This window comes from Schistocerca serialis, chromosome 1 (assembly GCF_023864345.2).
Source record: "Schistocerca serialis cubense isolate TAMUIC-IGC-003099 chromosome 1, iqSchSeri2.2, whole genome shotgun sequence".
NCBI classification, from domain to species: domain Eukaryota; kingdom Metazoa; phylum Arthropoda; class Insecta; order Orthoptera; family Acrididae; genus Schistocerca; species Schistocerca serialis.
Window position 1 is genome coordinate 427,580,093 of NC_064638.1, and position 17,925 is coordinate 427,598,017.

The following is a 17,925-nucleotide window of genomic DNA, read 5'->3' on the forward strand; positions in this document are numbered from 1 at the left end:
TACCGCTGCGCCACCTGTCACCAGCGCGGCAATCGAAAGCAGCACTGAGCGGCCCACGCCAGATGGCAGCACGGCACCACCACCGACGCAGACGACGGAGCGGCGCGACGTGAACGGAGGGACTGCAGCTGCGTCTCCCAGAAATGGCAGCAAGAAGAGGAGACGCCGACGCCGTAACAACCGTCCCAGTCCCAACCTCCCGCCGCAAGGCTCCCGTCCTTCACCAGACCTGACAGGACCCCCTGTACCCTCCGAACAGGGCGCAACTGAGGCAGCTCCGCCCCCCCCTCCCCCGGCCGACGCTCGGCTAACGGAGAGGCAGCGGCGCTGGCTGGCGGCCCTGGAGAGCGTCCACAACCAACCGTGGGACGCATTCGTCGCGGCCGTCGAGGATTTCATCGCCGAGATCGCCGAGACGAAGCCACAACGCCAGGCAGCCGGAGGTCGACAGGATGGGCCACCAGCAGCAGCGCACCGCGGCCAGGGCCGCGCCGACGCTGCTGCCAATCCCCCTCCCCCTGCCCCAACACGCGGCCGCGGTGGGCGGCGCGGTGGACGTGGCGCACGGCGCGCGGCGGCCGCCGAGCGTCGGTACGACGCGAATGCAGCGTCTGAGATTCAGAAGCTGTACCGCGCGGACCGGCGCAAGGCGATGCAGCGCGTCCTTGGCGAGACGTCGCCGTACTGCCAAATCGATGGCAACGTGCTCACGGAGCACTTTAAGGTAATATACTCTAAATCCGACTTTTCCGTTACAGATGCACCAGCTGCTGTCCCGGACTTTGCCGCCACCACGCCTCCTGATGTCAGCGAGGAGGTCCTGCTGCCGATCACACCTTCAGAGGTGCAACAGCGGCTCCAGAAGGCGAGCAATACTGCTCCTGGGGCAGACGGAGTCACCTACTCGGACTTGCGACGTGAGGATCCTGGCTGCCACGTGCTAGCTAAGATCTTCTCGCGCTGCTGGAAAGAGCGGAAGACTCCGGTGCAGTGGAAAATATCCACTACCGTCCTCATCCACAAGAAAGGGGACGTCTCGGACGTGACAAACTGGCGGCCTTTAGCATTGAGCTCTACCATCTCTAAGCTCTTTGCTGCAATCGTTGCGGACCGCACTTCTCTCTGGGCAGAGCGGTTGAACCTGCTCTCCCCGGAACAGAAGGGCTTCCGCACGTTTGAAGGCTGCTACGAGCACAACTTCATTGTGCAGACGGCAATTGACGATGCAAGGCGCAGGGGAGGCCAAGCATGCTTTGCTTGGCTTGATCTGGCGAATGCTTTCGGCTCAGTGCCTCACGCTCACCTCCTTGGAGTACTGAGCAGGATGGGACTACCAGAGCAATTGCACCGTCTAATTGCCGACATGTACGATGGTTGCTCCACCCGCGTCCGTACATCTGACGGACTAACGGAGGAGATAGAGATCCAGGCGGGGGTCAAGCAGGGCTGTCCACTGTCGCCCATCGTCTTTAATCTCGCGCTCGAGCCGGTACTTCGCGCCGCAACCTCACTCAGAAATGAGTGTGGTATTCCGCTTAGCGGCGTCAGTGTGAGTGCACTGGCGTATGCGGACGATATCGTGCTTCTGGCGCGGGATTCAGAGGCGATGCAGACGCTCCTCAATGTTGTGGGTGAGGCGGCGACGTGGGCCGGGCTTACCTTCAAGCCGTCGAAGTGTGCCACGCTTCACATCCGCCGTCGGCAGACACTAGGCTCGGTATTCGCCCTGCAAGGGGGAGAACCAGCCGTGCTCGGTGCGGGTGACGCCTACCTCCATCTTGGCGTTCCCACCGGGTACAAAGTCACGCAGACGCCAACGGATGCGATCGCGGCAATTCGACGCGACTTGCAGCACCTGGACGCTTCCCTGCTGGCTCCCTGGCAGAAGATTGACGCTGTGCGTGTCTTTCTCCTCCCTAGGCTTGACTTTGTCATGCGGGGCGGAGCGGTACGCAAGGGGCCGCTATCTGCACTCGACAAGGCAGTGAAAGCGGCTGTCAAATCATGGCTGTTCCTCCCACAGCGTGCGTCCACCGAACAGCTGTACCTCGCGCTGGGAGAGGGAGGATGCGGCCTGACGCCGCTCGCGGACGCTGCGGACATCTCCACCATCGTCCACGGCTTCCGCATGCTGCACTGCGACGACGCCACCGTCCGCGACATCGCCTGGGCCACTCTAACTACGGCCGCGCGCCGCCGACTGGGGAGGGAGCCGAGTCGTTCCGACTTGGCCACCTACCTTAGCGGCAGCACTGAGGGTGACCTCGCACGCGACGGAGGTGACATCCAGTCACTGTGGACGCGCGTCAGGAACGCCACAAGGCGCCTAGCGCCGCGTGGCGTCACCTGGCGCTGGAGTGAGCTGCTTTCTGAGTTGCAGGTGGAGGTCGGCGGCCGACCCGCCATCGCTGACGACGCGGAACACGGCGGCATCGGAGGGGTGACGCAGCCGGCCACGGAGGGGGCGGCGCCTGGGACTACACGACACCTCGAAGATGGCGGCGATGGACCGCAGCACGATGATGACAGCGTGGGACGCACCGCCAACACTGGCGTCGAGCATGTCCGGGTGGGAGGGGGCGCCAAACGTCTTCTCTCGCGGACGCTCCGCGAGTGTCTGAGGCAGCGCCTGCGCCACATCCTACTCAGGAAACCGGACCAGGGGAAGGTGTTCGAGTGCACCAGGGAATCCACAGCGTCCAACCACTTCATAGCGGGAGGCAAATACACCCGCTTCGCAGACTGGCGCTTTATCCATCGCGCCAGGCTCGGAGTCGTGCCTCTGAACGGTTGTCGCCGCTTTGATGGGCGGGCCAACAACAACAAAGCCTGCCGACGCTGTGGCCACAACAACGAGACGCTCCCGCACGTAATTAACGCGTGCATGGTGCACTCAGCAGCCCTGCAGTATCGCCACAACGCGGTCCTCAACCGCCTCGCGACAGCAGTCGCAGGGCGGCCAAGAAGAGGAAACACTGCTGTTCCTGACATCAGGATCAACCAAGCCGTCATAGGGGACAGCAGTGGGCTGCGTCCGGACCTCGTAATAACGGACGAGGTCGCGAAGACTGTAACCATCGTCGATGTGACAATCCCCTTCGAGAACAGGCGGATTGCGCTCGACAACGCTCGGCAACTGAAGAGGATAAAGTACGCCGACGTTGCGCGCGGATTAGCCGCTCGCGGCTATTCCGTCACTGTCGACGCCCTGGTTGTCGGCAGTCTGGGGGCGTGGGACCGCCAGAACGATGCAGTGCTTCGGCACCTAGGCATCGCTAGCCGCTACTGCCAACTGATGCGGCGGCTGATGGTGTCTGACACCATCAAGTGGTCCCGCGACATTTACGTGGAACACATTACTGGCCACCGCCAGTATGTGTCCCCCTAGACTGTGGCATGCTCTGACGTCAGGCTGCGAGACCTTCGAGACTGCAGTCGTCGGAGAACTTCGAGGTCGGTGCCTTCGTGACGTCGGCGTCGAGATTCTCCTCCACGACGCGGGACCGCGGCGCTACACCATCTTCGCGCCGCACTGCAGCAGTGCCGAGTCAGTAGCGGTGCGTGCGGTGCTGCCTGGTGCCCCTCCCTCCGTGGTGTCCGCCGAATATGGCCCCCACCTCGGTTGGCGCGGTGCTGGGCGGCGCCGAACGTGTGCCTACTGCCCGGCAGTCTCCAGCCAGCGTGGGAAGCAACGCCCTCCTGCCACGACACCCCGGTGACGTCTGCCGCAAGGCGGACAGAGGGGAGAAGTCCGGCTGTGTGTGACCCGCCTGCGTGCGTGGCACACCAGCCGCTGGCAGCCGTGCATGTGCAGTGTGCTGTCAGGGCATGGAGAAGAATGCAATAAATAAAATAGACCCTAAAACTAGGTCCAAACTTTCCCCAGTGTGAATTATCTAAGGCCGCGCCTATCGCGGAATTAATCTTAAGGTAATATACTTAAGCATCCGCGCCTAACGCGGTCTTCCAATATTTAAGTAGTGGGCTTAACCCACGAATTAGAATAAGATTCAACTATTTAAGTGCGGTTAGAACCGTTTACTATATATTTTAACTTAAAATTTTCATTAAATTTGTAATACTCGATTTATATAGAGTCATGAATATTCTTTCTTAAATTTATACTTCTTAAAACTGTAACTAAGAATTATCTCGGAAAATAAAAATCTGTTCTTATCAGCTTAATATCTGATACGTCCTGCATCGCAGGACCAGAATATTAAACTCATTTTTGGCTCATGACGGAGTGCTAGGGGCTTGCTCCACCTCTGTCGCGGGTTGGCCCGGCATTGCAGTACCGCCGGGATCGGCCCACCTAAAATTAATTAAAACACAGCCTGAAATGGGTTAATATTCTGCAGTGATCAGATATTCCGCTGGTAGCAAAACTTGTTGTAGTTGTCGATTTGCCCAGTAGTTAGCTGCTTACACACCTCGATTTCTTGTAATTAATTTAACATTATCTTACGAAGTTTATTTATTTTTTTTTTTTTTTTATTTTTTTTTTTTTTTTTTTTTTTTTTGCGGTTAGCCGGAACGCTCTTGCAGCCGCATTACACTAGGCTGGTAATTTATATGGGCACAGAAGAGTGCCTTCGGATGCCTCGTTGGCGTCACATATGGTCCGGCCACAGATAATTTTAATTACATTTTTTGGAGTTATATCCTTAGCTCCTCGCGAACGTCGTCGTCGCCGCCGCACGCACGCAGAATACGTGTGTACACACGTATGCAGTAGGCGGTGGACGATGTAAGCACTCGGCTAGGTGTAGCTCGCGCCGGCCTCGCGCCGGTGTAGCTCGCGCCGGCCTGGCGCTGCTGTGGGGCGGCCTCACGGCTTCTCCACTGCCCTGGCAGCCGGCGGCGTTCAAATGGGAGTCGCAGTTTACTGTTCGCCATGGAGGGTAGTACTGGGCTGTTGACGAGTGCTCTCGCGAATTCTCCTTCCTTCCGGCACTTGCTTTTGCGATGTTTTCGACGGTCGCCTGTTGCCATATCGGCCCGTACCACCGTGTGTCACTCCCACATGTGGAGCGCACACGCTGCAAGCATTTAGGCCCTTCGACTTGCGGTTTTTCCTTATCGCTTCTCGGCCTTTTGGCTAAGATCAAAGTGTAGTATCTGTTCTTATCAGCTTAATATCTGATACGTCCTTCTCGGCCTTTTGGCTAAGATCAGTCTCGGCCTTTTGGCTAAGATCAAAGTGTAGTATCTGTTCTTATCAGCTTAATATGGGCTGATATGGGCTGATTTCTGCACCGGGAAGCGGTCGCTTTTATTCTCCTGTTTCAGGTCCGCGACCTGAACAATGGAGCTTGTGGTGACGCTGCCGGCGGAGGTCTTCCGCTGCCGGATCTGCTTCGTCACCAAGGCTGCCGGGAGACCAACTTTTGGGGAGTACAAGGACCACTCGGCCCTTCTCCGCCACTACAGGAGGCTGCACGACCCGGAAACGGTTCCCGTTTTCGAGTGTCAGTTTTGCGGCCGACGCGACCCGCGGCTGAAGACGCTGCGGCTACACCAGCGGCTCTGCAATGCAGATTCCGCAACCCCCGGCGCTGCCAGTCGGGGGATAGTGAGTATGGGACACGATGCCGTGTCTGGCTCTCTGGGGCACCCAGAGAGGTCAGCCGGCGGGAGGTCACAGGCGAGGGCCCCCGAAGCTAGTAGGACAGGCCCTTCGTCCTTAGTTAGTGCTGGGCGCAAGCCACAGGCGAAAGCGGCTCGGGAAGCTAGTACCATAGGCCGCCTAGCCTTAGATAATAGAGAGGGGCTATGGCCACAGCCCAGTCCGGTCCCCGAAGCTAGTAGGACAGACCGGCTGGACTTAGGATTAACTTACGCGGCGGTCCTGACCCGCAGCAGCGTGGTGGGCTCACAGGCTGCCTTGCCCTCACCCTGTGTGAGTGTGCAGGCGTCTGCGACGCCCAGGACGGCGGTGGTTGCCACCCCCGCGTCGTGTGTACTCTGTGTGCGCACGCCGAGGAGGTCTGGCATCCCCCTGCCGACACGCTCCGCGACGTCAACCGCGTCGCCACGAGTGCCGAGCGCAAGTTCGGGAGGTGGAGGCAGCACGCTGCCGACGCCTGCCGCCGAACGCGTCGCTCCGGCCAGAGGCGCTGTGTCCGGCATGGGTCGCGGCTCGCCGCCGCCCGCGCCGGCCATTGCACCCAGTGGCGTACGCTGGCCACGTCGTGCGGCTGCCGCAGGCGCCTCCCGCCCGCCATCTGTCGGGAGCGTGGGTACCGGCCTGGGACTGCCGCCCGCATTCGCTACGCCGCCAACAGGTGGCTCTGCGGTGCGGGCGAACAGTGGCAGGCGGGCTGCCTCGCTCGCCGCGACCGTTGGTGTTGTCATTCACGGCGCAGCCGCGCCGCCGGTTGACGCACCAAAGGCCGCGCGCCCGGCGGATGCACCGGGTGGTGTGGTGCTTGTGCGGTCGCAGACGTACACGCGCCGCGTTCCCTCTGCCCTGCCGGCGGTTACGTCGAGTGACGCCCGTCACTCCGTCTCCGCTCAGGCAGGGAGTGCTATTAACCCAAAAGCTCCTGTTGCAGATCATGAGTGGCACGTAGTCACCCCACGGAGGGACAGACGCCGTGCTGCAGGACGCAGACCACCGCCCCCGGACCGACGGCGCATCATACCGCCCAGTCCGCGTAACAGTGGCCCGACGCGAGCCAACGCGCCTGGGCGGCCGGCGCGAGCTACACCTCGTGTATCTCGCGCCGGCGGCAGGGCGCGGGCGACCGCTGGGCCATCTGTTGGCGGCGCGGCGAACAACAGCCGCCGTGCGCTGGGCCCGAGCGCCAGGCCTTCGCGAGCTACACCTCGAGACGCCCGGCCGGCGCGGGCTACACCGGCCACCCCTACGACCACTGCGCCATCTGGTAGCGATCGTCGGGCACCCAGTCCGCGTAACAGCGGCCCGGGGCGAGCCGGCGCGTCCGGTCAGCCGGCGCGAGCTACACCCCGTGTTTCTCGCGCCGGCGGCGGGCGGCTGGCGACCGCCGGGCCATCTGTTGGCGGCGCGGCGAACACCAGCCGCGGTGCGCCCGACCCGAGCGCCAGGCCGGCGCAAGCTACACCGGCCCCTGCTGCTACCGCTGCGCCACCTGTCACCAGCGCGGCGATCGATAGCAGCACTGAGCGGCCCACGCCAGATGGCAGCACGGCACCACCACCGACGCAGACGACGGAGCGGCGCGACGTGAACGGAGGGACTGCAGCTGCGTCCCCGAGAACTGGCAGCAAGAAGAGGAGACGCCGACGCCGTAACACCCGGCCCAGTCCCAACCTCCCGCCGCAAGGCTCCCGTCCTACACCAGACCTGACAGGCCCCCCTGTACCCACCGAACAGGGCGCAACTGAGGCAGCTCCGCCCCCCCCTCCCCCGGCCGACGCTCGGCTAACGGAGAGGCAGCGGCGCTGGCTGGCGGCCCTGGAGAGCGTCCACAACCAACCGTGGGACGCATTCGTCGCGGCCGTCGAGGACTTCATCTCCGAGATCGCCGAGACGAAGCCACAACGCCAGGCAGCCGGAGGTCGACAGGATGGGCCACCAGCAGCAGCGCACCGCGGCCAGGGCCGCGCCGACGCTGCTGCCAATCCCCCTCCCCCTGCCCCTACACGCGGCCGCGGTGGACGTGGCGCACGGCGCGCGGCGGCCGCCGAGCGTCGGTACGACGCGAATGCAGCGTCTGAGATTCAGAAGCTGTACCGCGCGGACCGGCGCAAGGCGATGCAGCGCGTCCTTGGCGAGACGTCGCCGTACTGCCAAATCGATGGCAACGTGCTCACGGAGCACTTTAAGGTAATATACTCTAAATCCGACTTTTCCGTTACAGATGCACCAGCTGCTGTCCCGGACTTTGCCGCCACCACGCCTCCTGATGTCAGCGAGGAGGTCCTGCTGCCGATCACACCTTCAGAGGTGCAACAGCGGCTCCAGAAGGCGAGCAATACTGCTCCTGGGGCAGACGGAGTCACCTACTCGGACCTGCGACGTGAGGATCCTGGCTGCCACGTGCTAGCTAAGATCTTCTCGCGCTGCTGGAATGAGCGGAAGACTCCGGTGCAGTGGAAAATATCCACTACCGTCCTCATCCACAAGAAAGGGGACGTCTCGGACGTGACAAACTGGCGGCCTTTAGCATTGAGCTCTACCATCTCTAAGCTCTTTGCTGCAATCGTTGCGGACCGCACTTCTCTCTGGGCAGAGCGGTTGAACCTGCTCTCCCCAGAACAGAAGGGCTTCCGCACGTTTGAAGGCTGCTACGAGCACAACTTCATTGTGCAGACGGCAATTGACGATGCAAGGCGCAGGGGAGGCCAAGCATGCTTTGCTTGGCTTGATCTGGCGAATGCTTTCGGTTCAGTGCCTCACGCTCACCTCCTTGGAGTACTGAGCAGGATGGGACTACCAGAGCAATTGCACCATCTAATTGCCGACATGTACGATGGTTGCTCCACCCGCGTCCGTACATCTGACGGACTAACGGAGGAGATAGAGATCCAGGCAGGGGTCAAGCAGGGCTGTCCACTGTCGCCCATCGTCTTTAATCTCGCGCTCGAGCCGGTACTTCGCGCCGCAACCTCACTCAGAAATGAGTGTGGTATTCCGCTTAGCGGCGTCAGTGTGAGTGCACTGGCGTATGCGGACGATATCGTGCTTCTGGCGCGGGATTCAGAGGCGATGCAGACGCTCCTCAATGTTGTGGGCGAGGCGGCAACGTGGGCCGGGCTTACCTTCAAGCCGTCGAAGTGTGCCACGCTTCACATCCGCCGTCGGCAGACACTAGGCTCGGTATTCGCCCTGCAAGGGGGAGAACCAGCCGTGCTCGGTGCGGGTGACGCCTACCTCCATCTTGGCGTTCCCACCGGGTACAAAGTCACGCAGACGCCAACGGATGCGATCGCGGCAATTCGACGCGACTTGCAGCACCTGGACGCTTCCCTGCTGGCTCCCTGGCAGAAGATTGACGCTGTGCGTGTCTTTCTCCTCCCTAGGCTTGACTTTGTCATGCGGGGCGGAGCGGTACGCAAGGGGCCGCTGTCTGCACTCGACAAGGCAGTGAAAGCGGCTGTCAAATCATGGCTGTTCCTCCCACAGCGTGCGTCCACCGAACAGCTGTACCTCGCGCTGGGAGAGGGAGGATGCGGCCTGACGCCGCTCGCGGACGCTGCGGACATCTCGACGATCGTCCACGGCTTCCGCATGCTGCACTGCGACGACGCCACCGTCCGCGACATCGCCTGGGCCACACTAACTACGGCCGCGCGCCGCCGACTGGGGAGGGAGCCGAGTCGTTCCGACTTGGCCACCTACCTTAGCGGCAGCACTGAGGGTGACCTCGCACGTGACGGAGGTGACATCCAGTCACTGTGGACGCGCGTCAGGAACGCCACAAGGCGCCTAGCGCCGCGTGGCGTCACCTGGCGCTGGAGTGAGCTGCTTTCTGAGTTGCAGGTGGAGGTCGGCGGCCAACCCGCCATCGCTGACGACGCGGAACACGGCGGCATCGGAGGGGTGACGCAGCCGGCCACGGAGGGGGCGGCGCCTGGGACTACACGACACCTCGATGATGGCGGCGATGGACCGCAACACGATGATGACAGCGTGGGACGCACCGTCAACACTGGCGTCGAGCATGTCCGGGTGGGAGGGGGCGCCAAACGTCTTCTCTCGCGGACGCTCCGCGAGTGTCTGAGGCAGCGCCTGCGCAACCTCCTACTCAGGAAACCTGACCAGGGGAAGGTGTTCGAGTGTACCAGGGAGTCCACAGCGTCCAACCACTTCATAGCGGGAGGCAAATACACCCGCTTCGCAGACTGGCGCTTTATCCATCGCGCCAGGCTCGGAGTCGTGCCTCTGAACGGTTGTCGCCGCTTTGATGGGCGGGCAAACAACAACAAAGCCTGCCGACGCTGTGGCCACAACAACGAGACGCTCCCGCACGTGATCAACGCGTGCATGGTGCACTCAGCAGCCCTGCAGTATCGCCACAACGCGGTCCTCAACCGCCTCGCGACAGCAGTCGCTGGGCGGCCAAGGAGAGGAAACGCTGCTGTTCCTGACATCAGGATCAACCAAGCCGTCATAGGGGACAGCAGTGGGCTGCGTCCGGACCTCGTAATAACTGACGAGGCCGCTAAGACTGTGACCATCGTCGATGTGACAATCCCCTTCGAGAATAGGCGGATTGCGCTCGACAACGCTCGGCAACTGAAGAGGATAAAGTACGCCGACGTTGCGCGCGGATTAGCCGCTCGCGGCTATTCCGTCACTGTCGACGCCCTGGTTGTTGGCAGTCTGGGGGCGTGGGACCGCCAGAACGATGCAGTGCTTCGGCACCTAGGCATCGCTAGCCGCTACTGCCAACTGATGCGGCGGCTGATGGTGTCTGACACCATCAAGTGGTCCCGCGACATTTACGTGGAACACATTACTGGCCACCGCCAGTATGTGTCCCCCTAGACTGTGGCATGCTCTGACGTCAGGCTGCGAGACCCTCGAGACTGCAGTCGTCGGAGAACTTCGAGGTCGGTGCCTTCGTGACGTCGGCGTCGAGATTCTCCTCCACGACGCGGGACCTGCGGCGCTACACCATCTTCGCGCCGCACTGCAGCAGTGCCGAGTCAGTAGCGGTGCGTGCGGTGCTGCCTGGTGCCCCTCCCTCCGTGGTGTCCGCCGAATATGGCCCCCACCTCGGTTGGCGCGGTGCTAGGCGGCGCCAAACGTGTGCCTACTGCCCGGCAGTCTCCAGCCAGCGTGGGAAGCAACGCCCTCCTGCCACGACACCCCGGTGACGTCTGCCGCAAGGCGGACAGAGGGGAGAAGTCCGGCTGTGTGTGACCCGCCTGCGTGCGTGGCACACCAGCCGCTGGCAGCCGTGCATGTGCAGTGTGCTGTCAGGGCATGGAGAAGAATGTAATAAACAAAATAGTCCCTAAACTAGCTCCAACCTTCCCCGTTCTGAAATTATCTAAGGCCGCGCCTACCGCGGGATTAATCTTAAGGTAATATACTTAAGCATCCGCGCCTAACGCGGCCCTCCAATATTTAAGTAGTGGGCTTAACCCACGAGTTAGAATAAGGTTCAATTACTTAAGTGCGGTTAGAACCGTTTTTCTAAATTTTATTTTATCTAAACTTAACAAATTTGTAAAACTCGCATTGTATAGAGTCATGAATATATTTTTTCTTAAATTTATACTTCTTAAAACTGTAACTAAGAATTATCTCGGAAAATAAAAATCTGTTCTTATTATAAATAAATAAACTTCGTAAGATAATGTTAAATTAATTACAAGAAATCGTGGTGTGTACGCAGCTAACTACTGGGCAAATCGACAACTACAACAAGTTTTGCTACCAGCGGAATATCTGATAACTGCAGAATGTTAACCCATTTCAGGCTATGTTTTAATTAATTTTAGGTGGGCCGATCCCGGCGGTACTGCAATGCCGGGCCAACCCGCGACAGAGGTGGAGCAAGCCCCTAGCACTCCGTCATGAGCCAAAAATGAGTTTAATATTCTGGTCCTGCGATGCAGGACGTATCAGATATTAAGCTGATAAGAACAGATTTTTATTTTCCGAGATAATTCTTAGTTACAGTTTTAAGAAGTATAAATTTAAGAAAGAATATTCATGACTCTATATAAATCGAGTATTACAAATTTAATGAAAATTTTAAGATAAAATATATAGTAAACGGTTCTAACCGCACTTAAATAGTTGAATCTTATTCTAATTCGTGGGTTAAGCCCACTACTTAGATATTGGAAGACCGCACTAGGTGCGGATGCTTAAGTATATTACCTTAAGGTTAATTCCGCGATAGGCGCGGCCTTAGATAATTCACACTGGGGAAAGTTTGGACCTAGTTTTAGGGTCTATTTTATTTATTGCATTCTTCTCCATGCCCTGACAGCACACTGCACATGCACGGCTGCCAGCGGCTGGTGTGCCACGCACGCAGGCGGGTCACACACAGCCGGACTTCTCCCCTCTGTCCGCCTTGCGGCAGACGTCACCGGGGTGTCGTGGCAGGAGGGCGTTGCTTCCCACGCTGGCTGGAGACTGCCGGGCAGTAGGCACACGTTCGGCGCCGCCCAGCACCGCGCCTACCGAGGTGGGGGCCATATTCGGCGGACACCACGGAGGGAGGGGCACCAGGCAGCACCGCACGCACCGCTACTGACTCGGCACTGCTGCAGTGCGGCGCGAAGATGGTGTAGCGCCGCGGTCCCGCGTCGTGGAGGAGAATCTCGACGCCGACGTCACGAAGGCACCGACCTCGAAGTTCTCCGACGACTGCAGTCTCGAAGGTCTCGCAGCCTGACGTCAGAGCATGCCACAGTCTAGGGGGACACATACTGGCGGTGGCCAGTAATGTGTTCCACGTAAATGTCGCGGGACCACTTGATGGTGTCAGACACCATCAGCCGCCGCATCAGTTGGCAGTAGCGGCTAGCGATGCCTAGGTGCCGAAGCACTGCATCGTTCTGGCGGTCCCACGCCCCCAGACTGCCGACAACCAGGGCGTCGACAGTGACGGAATAGCCGCGAGCGGCTAATCCGCGCGCAACGTCGGCGTACTTTATCCTCTTCAGTTGCCGAGCGTTGTCGAGCGCAATCCGCCTGTTCTCGAAGGGGATTGTCACATCAACGATGGTTACAGTCTTCGCGACCTCGTCAGTTATTACGAGGTCCGGACGCAGCCCACTGCTGTCCCCTATGACGGCTTGGTTGATCCTGATGTCAGGAACAGCAGTGTTTCCTCTTCTTGGCCGCCCTGCGACTGCTGTCGCGAGGCGGTTGAGGACCGCGTTGTGGCGATACTGCAGGGCTGCTGAGTGCACCATGCACGCGTTAATTACGTGCGGGAGCGTCTCGTTGTTGTGGCCACAGCGTCGGCAGGCTTTGTTGTTGTTGGCCCGCCCATCAAAGCGGCGACAACCGTTCAGAGGCACGACTCCGAGCCTGGCGCGATGGATAAAGCGCCAGTCTGCGAAGCGGGTGTATTTGCCTCCCGCTATGAAGTGGTTGGACGCTGTGGACTCCCTGGTGCACTCAAACACCTTCCCCTGGTCCAGTTTCCTGAGTAGAATGTGGCGCAGGCGCTGCCTCAGACACTCGCGGAGCGTCCGCGAGAGAAGACGTTTGGCGCCCCCTCCCACCCGGACATGCTCGACGCCAGTGATGGCGGTGCGTCCCACGCTGTCATCATCGTGCTGCGGTCCATCGCCGCCATCTTCGAGGTGTCGTGTAGTCCCAGGCGCCGTCCCCTCCGTGGCCGGCTGCGTCACCCCTCCGATGCCGCCGTGTTCCGCGTCGTCAGCGATGGCGGGTCGGCCGCCGACCTCCACCTGCAACTCAGAAAGCAGCTCACTCCAGCGCCAGGTGACGCCACGCGGCGCTAGGCGCCTTGTGGCGTTCCTGACGCGCGTCCACAGTGACTGGATGTCACCTCCGTCGCGTGCGAGGTCACCCTCAGTGCTGCCGCTAAGGTAGGTGGCCAAGTCGGAACGACTCGGCTCCCTCCCCAGTCGGCGGCGCGCGGCCGTAGTTAGTGTGGCCCAGGCGATGTCGCGGACGGTGGCGTCGTCGCAGTGCAGCATGCGGAAGCCATGGACGATGGTGGAGATGTCCGCAGCGTCCGCGAGCGGCGTCAGGCCGCATCCTCCCTCTCCCAGCGCGAGGTACAGCTGTTCGGTGGACGCACGCTGTGGGAGGAACAGCCATGATTTGACAGCCGCTTTCACTGCTTGTCGAGTGCAGATAGCGGCCCCTTGCGTACCGCTCCGCCCCGCATGACAAAGTCAAGCCTAGGGAGGAGAAAGACACGCACAGCGTCAATCTTCTGCCAGGGGGCCAGCAGGGAAGCGTCCAGGTGCTGCAAGTCGCGTCGAATTGCCGCGATCGCATCCGTTGGCGTCTGCGAGACTTTGTACCCGGTGGGAACGCCAAGATGGAGGTAGGCGTCACCCGCACCGAGCACGGCTGGTTCTCCCCCTTGCAGGGCGAATACCGAGCCTAGTGTCTGCCGACGGCGGATGTGAAGCGTGGCACACTTCGACGGCTTGAAGGTAAGCCCGGCCCACGTCGCCGCCTCACCCACAACATTGAGGAGCGTCTGCATCGCCTCTGAATCCCGCGCCAGAAGCACGATATCGTCCGCATACGCCAGTGCACTCACACTGACGCCGCTAAGCGGAATACCACACTCATTTCTGAGCGAGGTTGCGGCGCGAAGTACCGGCTCGAGCGCGAGATTAAAGACGATGGGCGACAGTGGACAGCCCTGCTTGACCCCCGCCTGGATCTCTATCTCCTCCGTTAGTCCGTCAGATGTACGGACGCGGGTGGAACAACCATCGTACATGTCGGCAATTAGATGGTGCAATTGCTCTGGTAGTCCCATCCTGCTCAGTACTCCAAGGAGGTGAGCGTGAGGCACTGAGCCAAAAGCATTCGCCAGATCAAGCCAAGCAAAGCATGCTTGGCCTCCCCTGCGCCTTGCATCATCAATTGCCGTCTGCACAATGAAGTTGTGCTCGTAGCAGCCTTCAAACGTGCGGAAGCCCTTCTGTTCTGGGGAGAGCAGGTTCAACCGCTCCGCCCAGAGAGAAGTGCGGTCCGCAACGATTGCAGCAAAGAGCTTAGAGATGGTAGAGCTCAATGCTAAAGGCCGCCAGTTTGTCACGTCCGAGACGTCCCCTTTCTTGTGCTGAGGACTTCATCTCCGAGATCGCCGAGACGAAGCCACAACGCCAGGCAGCCGGAGGTCGACAGGATGGGCCACCAGCAGCAGCGCACCGCGGCCAGGGCCGCGCCGACGCTGCTGCCAATCCCCCTCCCCCTGCCCCTACACGCGGCCGCGGTGGGCGGCGCGGTGGACGTGGCGCACGGCGCGCGGCGGCCGCCGAGCGTCGGTACGACGCGAATGCAGCGTCTGAGATTCAGAAGCTGTACCGCGCGGACCGGCGCAAGGCGATGCAGCGCGTCCTTGGCGAGACGTCGCCGTACTGCCAAATCGATGGCAACGTGCTCACGGAGCACTTCAAGAAAGTATATGCTAAATCTGACTTCTCTGTTTCAGATGCACCAGCTGCTGTCCCGGACTTTGCCGCCACCACGCCTCCTGATGTCAGCGAGGAGGTCCTGCTGCCGATCACACCTTCAGAGGTGCAACAGCGGCTCCAGAAGGCGAGCAATACTGCTCCTGGGGCAGACGGAGTCACCTACTCGGACTTGCGACGTGAGGATCCTGGCTGCCATGTGCTAGCTAAGATCTTCTCGCGCTGCTGGAATGAGCGGAAGACTCCGGTGCAGTGGAAAATATCCACTACCGTCCTCATCCACAAGAAAGGGGACGTCTCGGACGTGACAAACTGGCGGCCTTTAGCATTGAGCTCTACCATCTCTAAGCTCTTTGCTGCAATCGTTGCGGACCGCACTTCTCTCTGGGCGGAGCGGTTGAACCTGCTCTCCCCAGAACAGAAGGGCTTCCGCACGTTTGAAGGCTGCTACGAGCACAACTTCATTGTGCAAACGGCAATTGATGATGCAAGGCGCAGGGGAGGCCAAGCATGCTTTGCATGGCTTGATCTGGCGAATGCTTTCGGTTCAGTGCCTCACGCTCACCTCCTTGGAGTACTGAGCAGGATGGGACTACCAGAGCAATTGCACCATCTAATTGCCGACATGTACGATGGTTGCTCCACCCGCGTCCGTACATCTGACGGACTAACGGAGGAGATAGAGATCCAGGCAGGGGTCAAGCAGGGCTGTCCACTGTCGCCCATCGTCTTTAATCTCGCGCTCGAGCCGGTACTTCGCGCCGCAACCTCACTCAGAAATGAGTGTGGTATTCCGCTTAGCGGCGTCAGTGTGAGTGCACTGGCGTATGCGGACGATATCGTGCTTCTGGCGCGGGATTCGGAGGCGATGCAGACGCTCCTCAATGTTGTGGGTGAGGCGGCGACGTGGGCCGGGCTTACCTTCAAGCCGTCGAAGTGTGCCACGCTTCACATCCGCCGTCGGCAGACGCTAGGCTCGGTATTCGCCCTGCAAGGGGGAGAACCAGCCGTGCTCGGTGCGGGTGACGCCTACCTCCATCTTGGCGTTCCCACCGGGTACAAAGTCACGCAGACGCCAACGGATGCGATCGCGGCAATTCGACGCGACTTGCAGCACCTGGACGCTTCCCTGCTGGCTCCCTGGCAGAAGATTGACGCTGTGCGTGTCTTTCTCCTCCCTAGGCTTGACTTTGTCATGCGGGGCGGAGCGGTACGCAAGGGGCCGCTATCTGCACTCGACAAGGCAGTGAAAGCGGCTGTCAAATCATGGCTGTTCCTCCCACAGCGTGCGTCCACCGAACAGCTGTACCTCGCGCTGGGAGAGGGAGGATGCGGCCTGACGCCGCTCGCGGACGCTGCGGACATCTCCACCATCGTCCATGGCTTCCGCATGCTGCACTGCGACGACGCCACCGTCCGCGACATCGCCTGGGCCACTCTAACTACGGCCGCGCGCCGCCGACTGGGGAGGGAGCCGAGTCGTTCCGACTTGGCCACCTACCTTAGCGGCAGCACTGAGGGTGACCTCGCACGCGACGGAGGTGACATCCAGTCACTGTGGACGCGCGTCAGGAACGCCACAAGGCGCCTAGCGCCGCGTGGCGTCACCTGGCGCTGGAGTGAACTGCTTTCCGAGTTGCAGGTGGAGGTCGGCGGCCGACCCGCCATCGCTGACGACGCGGAACACGGCGGCATCGGAGGGGTGACGCAGCCGGCCACGGAGGGGACGGCGCCTGGGACTACACGACACCTCGAAGATGGCGGCGATGGACCGCAGCACGATGATGACAGCGTGGGACGCACCGCCAACACTGGCGTCGAGCATGTCCGGGTGGGAGGGGGCGCCAAACGTCTTCTCTCGCGGACGCTCCGCGAGTGTCTCAGGCAGCGCCTGCGCCACATTCTACTCAGGAAACCGGACCAGGGGAAGGTGTTCGAGTGCACCAGGGAGTCCACAGCGTCCAACCACTTCATAGCGGGAGGCAAATACACCCGCTTCGCAGACTGGCGCTTTATCCATCGCGCCAGGCTCGGAGTCGTGCCTCTGAACGGTTGTCGCCGCTTTGATGGGCGGGCCAACAACAACAAAGCCTGCCGACGCTGTGGCCACAACAACGAGACGCTCCCGCACGTAATTAACGCGTGCATGGTGCACTCAGCAGCCCTGCAGTATCGCCACAACGCGGTCCTCAACCGCCTCGCGACAGCAGTCGCAGGGCGGCCAAGAAGAGGAAACACTGCTGTTCCTGACATCAGGATCAACCAAGCCGTCATAGGGGACAGCAGTGGGCTGCGTCCGGACCTCGTAATAACTGACGAGGTCGCGAAGACTGTAACCATCGTCGATGTGACAATCCCCTTCGAGAACAGGCGGATTGCGCTCGACAACGCTCGGCAACTGAAGAGGATAAAGTACGCCGACGTTGCGCGCGGATTAGCCGCTCGCGGCTATTCCGTCACTGTCGACGCCCTGGTTGTCGGCAGTCTGGGGGCGTGGGACCGCCAGAACGATGCAGTGCTTCGGCACCTAGGCATCGCTAGCCGCTACTGCCAACTGATGCGGCGGCTGATGGTGTCTGACACCATCAAGTGGTCCCGCGACATTTACGTGGAACACATTACTGGCCACCGCCAGTATGTGTCCCCCTAGACTGTGGCATGCTCTGACGTCAGGCTGCGAGACCTTCGAGACTGCAGTCGTCGGAGAACTTCGAGGTCGGTGCCTTCGTGACGTCGGCGTCGAGATTCTGCTCCACGACGCGGGACCGCGGCGCTACACCATCTTCGCGCCGCACTGCAGCAGTGCCGAGTCAGTAGCGGTGCGTGCGGTGCTGCCTG

General features: G+C 60.6%; 3 protein-coding genes, 2 non-coding genes and 2 pseudogenes across 5 annotated transcripts; 6 read left to right on the forward strand and 1 right to left on the reverse strand.

Moving 5' to 3' along the window:
• The first annotated feature begins 652 nt into the window (after window positions 1–652).
• Window positions 653–3,388, forward strand: LOC126478515 (uncharacterized). The gene has a single exon (XM_050103711.1). It carries the CDS (start codon window positions 653–655, stop codon window positions 3,386–3,388), a length of 2,736 nt encoding a protein of 911 aa, XP_049959668.1.
• Window positions 3,389–4,121: 733 nt separating this feature from the next.
• Window positions 4,122–4,320, forward strand: LOC126423268 (U2 spliceosomal RNA). The gene has a single exon (XR_007576135.1). It is a non-coding gene; the product is annotated as a U2 spliceosomal RNA (small nuclear RNA).
• Window positions 4,321–5,081: 761 nt separating this feature from the next.
• LOC126423755 (U2 spliceosomal RNA) lies at window positions 5,082–5,177 on the forward strand (annotated as a pseudogene).
• A 1-nt stretch (window position 5,178) lies between these two features.
• Window positions 5,179–5,259, forward strand: LOC126424009 (U2 spliceosomal RNA; annotated as a pseudogene).
• A 2,294-nt stretch (window positions 5,260–7,553) lies between these two features.
• Window positions 7,554–10,477, forward strand: LOC126478671 (uncharacterized). Its single transcript, XM_050103724.1, has 2 exons — window positions 7,554–7,680; window positions 7,848–10,477. Exons 1-2 carry the CDS (start codon window positions 7,554–7,556, stop codon window positions 10,475–10,477), a joined length of 2,757 nt encoding a protein of 918 aa, XP_049959681.1.
• A 957-nt stretch (window positions 10,478–11,434) lies between these two features.
• On the reverse strand, window positions 11,435–11,633 carry LOC126423202 (U2 spliceosomal RNA). The gene has a single exon (XR_007576130.1). It is a non-coding gene; the product is annotated as a U2 spliceosomal RNA (small nuclear RNA).
• A 3,368-nt stretch (window positions 11,634–15,001) lies between these two features.
• Window positions 15,002–17,737, forward strand: LOC126478829 (uncharacterized). The gene has a single exon (XM_050103735.1). The coding sequence runs from the start codon at window positions 15,002–15,004 to the stop codon at window positions 17,735–17,737; it is 2,736 nt and encodes a 911-aa protein (XP_049959692.1).
• Window positions 17,738–17,925: the final 188 nt, after the last annotated feature.

Bases quoted from the DNA above. Each gene is read 5' to 3' on its own strand.
- LOC126478515 (XM_050103711.1), top strand. From the start codon at position 653: ATGCAGCGCGTCCTTGGCGAGACGTCGCCGTACTGCCAAATCGATGGC.
- LOC126478671 (XM_050103724.1), top strand. From the start codon at position 7,554: ATGGGCCACCAGCAGCAGCGCACCGCGGCCAGGGCCGCGCCGACGCTG. The intron at 7,681-7,847 runs GTACGACGCGAA...TTTCCGTTACAG, and splicing joins GCGGCGGCCGCCGAGCGTCG to ATGCACCAGCTGCTGTCCCG.
- LOC126478829 (XM_050103735.1), top strand. From the start codon at position 15,002: ATGCAGCGCGTCCTTGGCGAGACGTCGCCGTACTGCCAAATCGATGGC.